The sequence below is a fragment of the Varanus komodoensis genome, unplaced genomic scaffold (genome assembly GCF_004798865.1).
Source record: "Varanus komodoensis strain SLA01 unplaced genomic scaffold, ASM479886v1 scaffold15, whole genome shotgun sequence".
In the NCBI taxonomy this organism is placed as follows: domain Eukaryota; kingdom Metazoa; phylum Chordata; class Lepidosauria; order Squamata; family Varanidae; genus Varanus; species Varanus komodoensis.
In genome coordinates this window covers 12,685,250-12,697,771 of record NW_025335440.1, presented here as the reverse complement: position 1 = coordinate 12,697,771, position 12,522 = coordinate 12,685,250, and the positions used below count along the sequence as shown (strand labels likewise).

At 42.3% G+C, this 12,522-nt stretch overlaps 1 protein-coding gene across 4 annotated transcripts in view; it reads right to left on the bottom strand.

The window, feature by feature from the left end:
• RBM33 (RNA binding motif protein 33) overlaps positions 1–12,522 on the bottom strand; it is a 97,734-nt gene that overhangs the window by 57,733 nt on the left and 27,479 nt on the right. For all 4 annotated transcript variants that reach the window (XM_044425235.1, XM_044425236.1, XM_044425237.1 and 1 more), the window contains exons 8-10: positions 3,357–3,565; positions 2,231–2,495; positions 617–675 (exon numbers count right to left, since the gene is read on the bottom strand). In XM_044425235.1, coding sequence (XP_044281170.1) covers positions 617–675; positions 2,231–2,495; positions 3,357–3,565 — 533 coding nt within the window. The remainder of the gene's footprint in view (positions 1–616; positions 676–2,230; positions 2,496–3,356; positions 3,566–12,522) is intronic.

Here is a 12,522-nt window from a genome sequence, read left to right as displayed (position 1 = left end):
TAATTTTGTGATATTTACATATTGCAAGAATATGAATGGTAAAAGAAGTGTGTGTATTCAGCATCAGTCATATAAGTAAATCAATCAAGGGAGGCAGGTAGTACATTTAGAAACCAAAAGAGAAACTGCAAGGGAGAGTTAGTTAGCATCAGATATACACCTGATATTAAACACTTAAAATCACCACAAAACCATAACTGATCTTTACATTAGAAACATGCAATTTGTCTTTGCACAGAGCATTTAGTATGTCCCTTTAATTGAATAAGCAGGCTTCCTTTTATTAAAAGGGCTGCAGTGGACAGAGCGAGAAGTGGGTGGTGTGTGTACACGTGCATGTATGTTTTAAACCAAGCTGTTGGGTTTGTTTTTTTTTTTAACTCCCCACTGGAAAGACTGGTTCAACAACTTTACAATTAAACAAAATTAATTCTGCTCTCAAAAATTCATTGACCTTAAGCTTTTAACAAACAATTTTCTACCTCACAGATCACTGTCAATATTTACAAATCCTTAAAATTATATTTCACTGGCACCACTTTTATTTGCCATATTAATATTTCTTTGCAAATGTATGCTTATCCATATCAGAAAAGAAGAAACAGCTGCTACTCACAGGAAATCTCTGGGGTCCTACAGCAGGTCTTGGCTGGGTTGGGACTGGCAGCAAGGGCACTAAAAACAAGGAGCACACCTTTTAAATCAATTTGTTTTAGCCAAGACTCCAGGCCATTTTTATAAGCAGTCACATTTGTAGGCAGCTGCCTCCCCACTCCCCCAAATAGCTTCAGGCAGGCAAAATTTGTGAGCACCATGCAACAGGGCAATTAGGATTTTGATGGCCTAAGCTGCAAAATGTAGAGTTCTCCATTTTATAGAATTAACAATCCATATGCAATTAAATTTACCTTTCTAAGCATTTGTTCTAAAAGCAAGCTGTCATGCTAGTTATCACCAACAGGACTGAACTAGAGATGACATTTTTACAACATTGCATAGGAGACACAACACAACTTCCCAAAAATCCAAATATAACATAAACGTTAACTTAATTATGGAATCGCAGCTGCAATCCTAATCATGGTTACAAGGGGGTAGGGCCAACTGAATGCAATTTTATTCAATCATGAGCTGGCATGCTTTGGATTACAGAATTGAGTGCTTTATATTTGCTTATTTTGCAAGCTTTGTTACACTATAAGTCTCAGGTAGTCAAATGATCAGAATGATTTTTGCAAGCACTGGAGTGAATGAAAGGAGGGAACCATGCAGAGATTGAGGACAGCAAGCAGGTAGGACAGGGTACTGAATTAGTCATTCTAATACCAGCTACTGGTATATACCCTGCTCTTGTGGATGCTCATTAGATTACAAAATACTTTGATTTAGCAATTTCTACACCAAAACTACACTGAAAGTGATCCTCAAGACAGTCCTAAAAATGCACACCCTTTTTTGTTAAGCAACCAATCCTCCCTTCCACACCCACACCTCTGCAAAAGTGACGGCAGAAAATGACACTGCATGCATAATAGCAACATCTGTATTGCAGCTGTAAGGTGGGGGGGAGAAATGCCCCAGGACAAAGTGGTACAGCTGTCTGCAGGCACAAAGGAAGCTGCCCTATACTGAATCCAACCTTGGTCCACCCTGTCCAGGATTATTAACACTGACTAGCAGCAGTACTCAAGGTTTCAGGCAGGAAAATGTTCAGCCCTGGAGATGCTAAGGATTAAACCTGGGACTTTTGGTATACAAAGCTCTGGGCTGACACTCCATTACAGCCCCAGAAACCTACTGCATGCGGCAGAACTAGAACAAGGAACACAGGAAGCCACCTACATTACATCAGGTCAGCCTATTTTGCTTGTCTGGTCTGGTCCTGTCAACTCTGCCTCCTGAGACTCAAACAGAGGCCTGCCCATCACCTTCTATTTCCAACTGGGATTAAGCCCCTCCATGGGACTTTAATGGTAAAGAGAGAATAGGAAGTTGCCTTGCAACCTATCTGCAAGCTCAATACAGTCGCTACTCCTTAGCGGCACTTTCTGGGTTTCCTGACGGGTTTGTTCCCAGTGCTACCTGGAGATGGCAGCAAGAGAGCCTGCGACCTTCTGCACTGAACAGATGTGCTCAACCACCAGGCTATGACCTTTCCACGCTGCATTTTGTAGTGCTGCCTGTGAAAGGGGACAGAAGATGCTTCCGAAACCTTCCAATAAAATCTCACCTTGTACAGGCGTTACTACAGTCCCTTTGAAGTGTGGGTTTATGTGTATGTTTTTTGGCTGCTGGGATGTCACTGGAGGAGGAGTCATCAGTATTCTTGGTGTTTCTAGCTGGGGTGGCATATGAATCCCTTGAGGGGGTGGGGGTGGTGTATGATGCTGAGGGGGAATGGGTAGCAGACCCTGTAACTGTTGCTGCTGCTGCTGCTGCTGCTGGAAGAGATTCCTAATGGGTTGCTGATGCCGAAAGATCCTGTCTGAATGTGTCTGAAATGAAAAAGAGGAAATTCATGTTTACTTGAAATCCTACTGCCTTACAAAAGGGATTTAGCCCCAGGGCCACCTATGATGCTAGCTAAGCACTTGCAACACACACACACACACAATCCTGACAGATAGCTCTTTCCTTGCCACTGGGAGTGATGGAAAATGGGAGAAAGGTCTGAGGACCTCAGGGGGAGTGTGAATGCAGAGAGCGGAGGATAAGGTAGGTCAGGGCAGGTTCCAGGGTTGAAGGGTCTTAGAGAGCTGCATGGAGCCCCTGAGTCATGTTAAAAAAAAACCTCACCACCAAAAATGACTCTGGGGAAACCCCCTGACATACCTATGAGATTAAAGCAGTGAGTGGAGGATGACCCAGAATGGTACCTCAGATCCCCTGTGTCCAGAAGCAGGATGCTTCCAAATTCCATTTGGAGGGGGAGGGGGCCAAACAGCAAAGTAAACATATTGTCTTCACACACAACATTGTTAGAGTCCAGCCAGCAGTGATGAGAATTAGTTTGCGGCGCTGGACAGTCTTTGGTCTGGCCTTGCAGGGTTACCTCAAAGGCATCTAGGTTCAGGGTTCCAATTCTCCCAGTGTTCTACCAATCCTACCTTTAAAAAACCCACTCTCCCACTTACAGATGTTTCCACCTCAAACATATATTACTTCTAGAACAGTGAGCCACAGGAGCTTTCTACGCCACGCAGCAGGCCTACAAAGGAATCGTGGGAGCATTCAAAAGTAGTTTTTGATTATGTCCCTTGGGTGTATCTAAAATAGTTCTGAAGATTACGGCCCAGATGTTCCAAGTTTAAAGTGGAAAACCCCAACCATTACCACCATGACTACTTTTAAAGTACCGTAACAGCTGTCTGGGTTGCCAGCAGTGCAGGTCTGTGATCCTTCATTCTTCCCCTTTCACTGTTGTCTCTTCTTTGTTCTCCCATTCCACGACACATTAGAGGCCCTCCTCTCCTTCCTCCTCGTCTCGCCCCATAACGGCCCTGCTTCAGTTGTCTTTCCCTCTCTTCGAATTCATGCAGTGCTGCTTTGGCTTCTGCAGAAAGTTCTATTAGATGACAAAAATGAGAGCACTTATTTACCAGAAAGATTATAAAGTTAATGAACTGGTAACATTTTCACAGGTTCCACAACAGGATTGAATGCTCCCCCAAGATGATAATATGGTATGTACATTAAGATGATTTTTCTATGTTCAGTGCAGTATTTTGATAGTATCCTTTTAATTTGCAAATAGAAATGCATAGTAATACTTTATTCTTTCAACAGTAGTTCAGTCACTTAAGTTTTATAAAATTATTTATTTCTTTTCTATGCCACCTAACAGCAGAAGATCTTGGGGCAGTTTACAACAATAAAATAGACTGCACCAACTTGGAAGGCTCCCTCCAGAAGGGGTGGTGCTCGAGGAATACTGTACTGTGGGTTCTCCAGCATAGGATTCTGTAGGGGTCTGTTCTGTCTCCCATGCAATTTAGCATCTACATGAAATGGCTGAGTGGGCTCATCTGAAGTTCAGGAATGCATTGTGCTGATGTCATGCAGCTTTACTTTTTTTTATCTTCAGAGGCTGTGGATGTGCTAAACTGGGGCCTGGCTGTGGCAATGGACTGGAAGAGGGCCAACAACTAAAACACAATTAATTCTGTGGCAAATGCCTCTTATGGCAAGATGTGATTCCCATCTTGCCTAGAGGCAGCTGTAAACCTTTGTTTTAAAAAACCTCCCTGAATCCCACTCTGTAGGATCATTTCCAGCTGTTATCCAGTATTTAATTCTGAGGAGCAGGGCTGGATCATACACTGGCTTCTCAGTTCCAGGACCAATGACCTATGGAGCGCTGTTTTAATCTGACTTCAGGCCTCAGCACAGAGGCTGCTTTGGTCACTTGAGTGGACAACCTATGCTGAGAACCAGAAAGGGGGTGTCTCTCTAAAGCTCTGCTGGACCATTTCGAGAGATTGTCTGGAGCTTGGGGTATCAGTGCCATTAATTAGCTGATGACACATCCTATTTCTCTTTTCTGCTGTGGTTCTAAATAAGTGCCTGATATCTGTAATGGACTGGGTGAAACCAAAAAGCTGAAGCCTAATCCAGGACAGACAGCAGTGCATGCGGTCAGCTGAATCTGAATGGCAGATTAGGCAAGAGGGTTTCCAGCTGTGCTGGATGAGTTTACACTCCCCCTGCAGATTCAGGCTCACACTTTTATACTTGGTTCCTGAACCTGCTTGACCAGGTCTTGGTAGGGCCAGGAGTGCATTTGTGCAGCTGAGGCTAGTTCACTAACGGAGCCATTCCTACTGTTGTGTGACCATGGCCAGATCAAATATGACTCAGGTACATCCTGCTTGGACTACTTTAAAATGCTCTATGTGGAGCTGTTCAGAAATTGCAGCTGGTTCAGCATCCTTACTGGGCACTGCTGTGTATCCTGACAGAGTTCAATGTGCTTGGTATTACCTGGAAAGCCCTGTAAGGACCAGGTTACCTGCAAGACTGCCTTCTCTCATATGAGCTTGCCTGGTCTTTAAGATACGCTTGAGAGGACTTCCACTATCATTCTACTATCAATAGACACCTAGTGTCTAGGTTGCAACACTAAAAGGCGGGGGGGGGGGGGCTTTTTGGTCTTAAAAAAGCAGGCAAATGCAAGCCTCACCAGCAGCATACTATGAAAGATACTTTAAATTCAGATCTGCCACCGCTTTGCAAAATGCCAGGAGAGGGTACCAATTTTACTAGCAGGAAGGACAAGTAAGTAAATGCGTAACCCACCATGTCCTTCCTTCTTAGCTCCCCATGAACCTCCCTATCACATATTTCTCTCTCAGTTACACTGGAGCAGGGCTAAGCAAAGTGCTTAGGGAGACAGGCTGTGGGAAAGTCAGTTAGTGACAACCCTGGTGCACCCATTAAAATCCAAACCCCACTTTCTTTGACCTGGTTCACATGTAAGAATAAATTATGGTTTAATTAGTGAATTAAACTATGTTTAGTGAATTATGGATTGCCATTACATGTGAACAAACAACCAAGAGTTGTTAACCACAAATAACCTTGCCGATTTGTGAACTGTGAATTATTTAAGCCATAGGTTTTCATAATGCATGAACCCAGGATTGTGGCTGCTTATGGTTTCTTTTGCCAGGCTACAAAAACAGAGGACAAGAATATTCCAAAGTCCAACCTTTCTAACATGTCAATACCACAATTCCACAAAGGAACTTGGGATATCAAAAGCTGAGGGTACCAAACTGGTAGAGGTACAAGATAGGAGACAGTCCCATTCTAACCTGACCTGAGATTGGTAAATCTTGCAGAAAAATTCAAAAGAACTCCCAACCCATCTGACCCCAAGGCTGCTTGCATTTGCCTGCTTCTTTTAAGACCCTTGGTTACCAAGGAAGCACTCACATTGTGGTAGTTTGCATCTGCTAGGGGAGGGAAACCACTACTTCAGGAATGGAATGAAACCAAACCTTTTCTGCTTCCAAAATATAAGAATGGGGAGAGCTGGCAGCCTGGGTTCAACAGAAGCCACTTTGAGCTGACCACTCACTCCATTTTTTGTCAAATAGGAGGACTGCTTTTTGGGAGACTAATTTATCCTTTACCTTCCATCCACAATTTCTTATTCTCACTTGTCTCAGATTATCCTCAACATATCTTTGACTGAAACGTACACATTTACCCAAGTGTTTATTACAGCTATGTATGCTCAGTTTTCCTACTCCCATGGAGCCTGAAAACCTGAAAATACATACCCATAAATCCAATTAAGAATCTATAAACAATATATTAGCAAATATTATTGTCCAAACGACCTTCCAAAAGACCTTCCCAAATATCCTTATTCCCCAAGAAATTCTACTGTGAGTCTTGGAGCCATTACTGAAAAGACCGTGATTCAGCAAGAAGTCAACTTTACTCCCTGGTGCATGATGGGAACATAAAACAGACTACTTGATGAAGGTATTAGCTGTAAGAGTACACATGGGCAAAGTTAGTCTATTCCCAGATGAGCACAGATATAAACCTAATTCCTTTCACTATCAAATTCAAACACTCCCTCTTCTGAAAGGGCAAGGACTCTGTCCCAAATAGGAAGTCTACTATTTCAATACCAAGTTGAACGGCCTTTAAAAGAAACTTTTATTCCACATTAGCAAAACAAAAGGTTTGCTTACAAAGAGCTGTATACGATCCACTGCCCATGTTATGGGCACTTTTCAGTTCCCCCTCCTACTTCAAAGTGCATATGCTGCCAAAAATTGCCTTGAAAATCAGGGGCCTTTGCAAAACATCATTTTATAAGGTGCTTGGGTTGCACATGTCTGTTTGGATCCCAGTCCCTACAAAAGCCCTACTTTATATTCATGCAGTATCAGCTACCTTCCTTAAAAAAACCTCTTCCATGCCAAAAGATTTCACTTTTCACTTGCAAAAGCAGCATTTAGGAGATGCCTCTGGTCCATTCATGAGGAAAAATGTTTAACATATTTTTGCAAGCACAGACCCAATCTTACCTGCAGAATTCTTCCTCACACTGCTAATGCAGTGAATCAGCAATTATTTTTCTAGTGCCTCCAAGTGTCAAGATTAATTTTGCTATCCTTGGTAATAAAATGGTTTCAAACGACATCTTTAATCAGCAAGTAAGAATGCTTCCCTCCAATAGAGACAAGCTGTCAGCAAAAGGTCACCCAAAAGTGACAGGATGGAAATTACGTTTGTAATTTCAACTGAAATATTAATTTCTCTTTTAAGTGTTTTCTCAACTTACGTCTAGATTTTAAAGTAAAGAAATGTAGCTATACAACCAAGTTCCATTTCTATACCCATAATTCCTATTAAGAGCAATCAATCCTGAAAGAAAGTAATATTTATTATGCCAGTTCTATTACATTTTTTTACTCCTGTTAGGTCGATTCCTAATAGACATCAATTATTGTAGATCTCTTAACAGCTCCAGTTCTGTGACAATGGCTTATCACAGGAAAAAACTAGAGTGTAAGCTACAAAATTAACTGCAAGGCTTGCATAAAATACTTTTTTTGCAAACTCCTAATGAGATATTACCCATTTTTTGTTTGTGTTGGCCACATTTTCATACCATAATTTAGCATAGCATGGAATCACATCAATTTATTGACTTCATACATATTTCTAAGAATTCTCCTAACAAATACTTTTCAGATTAGAGGCCATAATTTGAAATGGCTTTTCTATCCTGAGGATCTTTTGAAGCACAATAGTTTTCTGCTATTAACTATCTGCTGAATCTCCTTAAACTGAACTGTGAAGAACTGCCCAAACTAAACTCTCATCATCTCCAAGCTCCATGGTTCCTGGACTCCAAATTAAACCATCCCTCTCAGGTGACTGTCCCATTGCCTCCTGGAGGCCTCCAGTGTGGGAGAGCCCACAACCTCGCCAGGTCATTGGTTCCATTGTTGTACTGCTCTAACAGTCAGGAAATTGTTCCTGATATTTAGATAATAATAATTTGCTCCAGAATTTTCCCAAGGACTGATGTCAGACTGAGTTGTAGTCTCCATGTTATTTTTTTTCCTTTCTTGAAGACAGGGACATTAGTCCTTCTTGAGTCATCTGGCACTTCCCCTGTGCTCCATGAAGATAGTGATTCCGAGAGTTCTTTGGCCAGCTCCTTCCTGACTCTAGGATGGAGTTCATCAGGCCCTGGAGATTTGAGCGTATTCAACCCAATGAGATGATCCTTGACCATTTGCCTATCAATCCTGTGCTACCATCCTGCCCCTTCAGCTTGTACTTCCTCTTTATCAGGAAGGTCATAGCTCTTCTTTTGGGAGAAGTCTAAGACAAATTAGGATTTGAGTATTTCTGCCTTTTCTTTGTTATCATTTTAGCATCCACACTGAGTAGCTGAACTACTATTTCTTTCCTGTGTCTTTTACTTTGGACCTATTTGAAGAATAGAGGAGTCCTAGAGGAGATCAACCCTGACTGCTCTTTAGAAGGCCAGATGCTGAAGATGAAACTCAAATACTTTGGCCACCTAACGAGAAGGAAGGACTCCCTGGAGAAGAGCCTAATGCTGGGAACAATCGATGGCAAAAGAAGAAGAGGACGGCAGAGAATGAGGTGGCTAAATGGAGTCACTGAAGCAGTTGGTGTGAGCTTGAGTGAACTCTGGGGGATGGTGGAAGACAGGAAGGCCTGGAGGAATGTTGTCCATGGGGTCGCGATGGGTCAGACACGACTTCACGACTAACAACAACAACAAAACCCAGAGTACATGTTTGGCTATATTTGGTTTTTGCTTCCTTTAAAATCCCCCAGATTACTTTCTGGTTACTTTCCCCCAGAGTTCCCATAGCTGCCACTTTATGACCCTAGAACAGTAGTGGCGAACCTATGGCACATGTACCACAGCAGGCACGCAGAGCCCTCTCTGTCGGCACACGAGCTAAGTTGCCCCAGCATTGCCTCAGCAGCCGAGCAGCGGATTACAGCGTACATACAGGCCATGTGCATGCTCGGAAAGGAGCAGTGGGGCCAGGCGATGACATCACAAGTCGCAACTCATTAGCTGTGATTTGTCCGAGCTTTCGCATGGCCGGTCAGTGCACGGCCAAGGATATATATATATATTTGCATGGACTGCTGTGAGGTATTTTCTCTGAACTAAAACCTCAATTTTCAGGTTTTATTGCAGTGTTGGCATTTTGCGATAAATAAGTGGGTTTTGGGTTGCAGTTTGGGTACTCAGTCGCTAAAAGGTTCACCATCACTGGGTTAGAGTTAGAAAAACAAGGTGTCCTGGCATGATTTTGATAGTTGGAATGTGTTTAGAATGGGCAGAAATGTTGAGATGTGGAGAAAAAGCTATTCTAGGAAGGCTTTTTCAAAATCGCCCTCTTTTCAATGGTATTTTGGCCCTATATTAGGGTTAGGGGAGTGCACCAAGGTAGAGTTAGGCCAGTGGTGGCAAACCTATGGCATGCGTGCCACAGAGGGCATGCAGAGCCCTCTCTGTTGGCATGCGAGCCAAGTTGCCCCAAGCAGCCAAGCATCGAATAAAAGTGCACATAGGGGCCATGTGCATGCTCGGAAAGGAGTTGCGGAGCCAGGCAATGACATCACAAGCTGCAACTCATTAGTTGCGACTCGTCTGAGCTTTCACTTGGCTGGTCAGTGTGCTGCCAAGGAGGTAGGTAGGGGTGTGTGTGTGTGTGTGTGTGTGTGTGTGTTTGCTTGGACTGGCTGTGAGCTGTTTTTTCTAAACTAAAACCTCAGTTTTCAGGTTTTATTGTAGTGTTGGCACTTTGCAATAAATAAGTGGGGTTTAGGTTGCAGTTTGGGCACTCGGTCTCTACAAGGTTCGCCATCACTGCCCTTGAATATAAGATCTGCTTTGCTGGATAAAACATGTGACAAGAAGCACCAACTGATGGTGGGCTCCCATAGTGGGTACAGAGAAACGTGTGTGTTGTGTGTGCAAGTGAATGTGCAGCACAGACAGTGGAGCAATGGAGGGAGCATTTTCCCACCAAAACAATGTGTGAGGAATGGATCACATATGAAGTGTCCCAGAACCTTTCCTTGTCAACAAACAAGAAGATACTTGTGGGAGACTTTTGCAATATACTAAATACAGAACATACAAATGTACATTATGACTGCTTCTTAGATTTCACAATGTGATCTATAATATGAGAACTAAATACAAAATCTAAGTTTAATACATAACTCAGTCAGTTATGTCTGGAAGAAGACAAAGCCCAAGAAGAGAAGGAGAGCAGCAACAACAGCATTTACAGCATGACTATTTGGCAGAAAAAATGTTGCACCTGCCTCTTAAAGACTTCAAAAGACAAGCAGACATCTCTCATAAGATCACTCCAAAGTCCCAGGGCCACTACAGAAAATGCCATCCTCCTAGAACAGGTTAAATTAACATCTGAAAAGGCTGGGATCTAGAACACAGCCTCACTGGTAGATTTCAGTGTGCATGTATGGGAGAGAAAAAAATCATACAGGCAGAAGACATTCCTGAATGCAGTGAATTTTAGGGCAGGGTGAGCAACTTGTGATTCTCCAGATAGTTGGGCCTACTCCTCCCAGGATCTCTCTAGGCTATGCTGGCTTGGGTTAGGGATCGTGGCCCTCCAGATGCGTTAACCTACAAATTACCCATCTCTAACTTAGGATTTTAACTGACCACATCAGCACTTCAAACTGGGTCTGAACAAATCCCCACCTAATGATGGTGTAATATATGGCCTGAAAGCTGGGCTGCAATGTTCTGTACCTGCCCAAATTTCTGGACCATTTTCAATTGCACATTATAATAATCATATCAGGTCACTAAACTACAAATGAATCCAGCTAGGTTTGCCATGGACACAGCAGACTAAGCAACCAGAGTTGGTAAAAGCCATCCCAGACCATAGCCACTGCCTAGGAATCCAAGCTTGGTCCACAGGAGTACCACAAACTTGTCCCTTAGTTGAGAACACAAGAGACACCTACAACAGGTATGCCTCTAGTAAGCTGGCCCACCTGCCTATGCCACTGTTTGTTTGACCTGACGTTTACGGACCCTTAACTAGATGACTAGCAAGCTCAAATATTGGGTTTACGGAAGCCACTTGGATTTGTTAAGAAAAACCAGGTGTGTACATATCATATTGCAGGTCAATACACACAATATTCCTAAATTTTGGAAAAGAGAAACACCTTAGAAAATTGTAAATGGTACAGCTACTACCGTCAAGTTGCAAAACACAGAGCTCCTCTAAGAAGCTTACCATTCACAAGTATCCAAATCAATCCACATCTTGAAATTATTATTACTATATTACACTGCACAGGTTACTTTCATATGCGACATCAGACAGTGATGTGTCTCAAGAGGGTATATTCCTGTCTGTAATATGGGGAAGAAAATGAATCCCTGAGGTTCTTGCACTCAGGGCTGTACCAGCTTACACCAGCAATTTCTGTTTGCAAACTACACCATGTCTTCATATTGATCCTAAAGCTGCGAACATTTCAAAAGGAGACTTGTTTGCATATACTTTATTGAGATGACACACTGGGATTGTAAATAATTCATTAGTAATCCTGCCAAATCTATCTCACTATGATGACAATATGAATCCGAGATTTCTCTCAGACACCATCTTTAATCAGCCAATCCTAACAGAAAATGGGGTGGGGAACTTACTCCCATGCTGAGCAGGCACTATGAATCACCATATAGGACACTGTATTTGTCCTAAATAATCTAGATATAACCACAGTGTATTCTTCTACTAATGTAAAACTAAAAGAAAGACTTAAGGCTTATGTGCCAGACATGACTTTTCCCATGTATCTTTACATCTTTCCTTTTAACAAATTCCCATCCGAGATAAAATAAAGGCCTCAGCCAACACTGAGGAATCAATCATCCAATCAATACGAAGTGAACAATAATATCTTCCAGGACTGCAGCACTGTTTCCCTTTTTAAAAAACAAAATCAGGTCTTCCTAGTTCTACCCTGGGAAACTTATCAAATACAACAATTAATACATCAACCAAAAAGAATCCATTATTAACAATACCGTTTATGTTTAATCTAAAGACAACATTCACTAGAAAATTTAAAGTAACTGTCAATAAATATAAAGGAGCCTTTGAATAAAAGGCAATATGCTTGAGAGAGGTTTCTGAGCGGGAATGGTCCTCCAGATGTTCTGATTTACAACGTCCATCATCGCTCCCCTTGGCTGCTTTTGCTAGAACTTATGGTAGCCATAGGCCAAAATTACTGGAGGGTAACATGTTCCCTACCCCTGTTTTGAGCAACCTGTTTTTAAAACCTTCTGCATTAATGCAATTACTTCCTAAATAAAACCACTACCTACATGTTAAAAAGAAAGTGGTGGGGAGGTAACAAAGGAACAGTGAATTCAGTAACTGAATCTGGGTAACTAACATGTGCTTTCACCAAATATCCAACTTTGACTCTAAC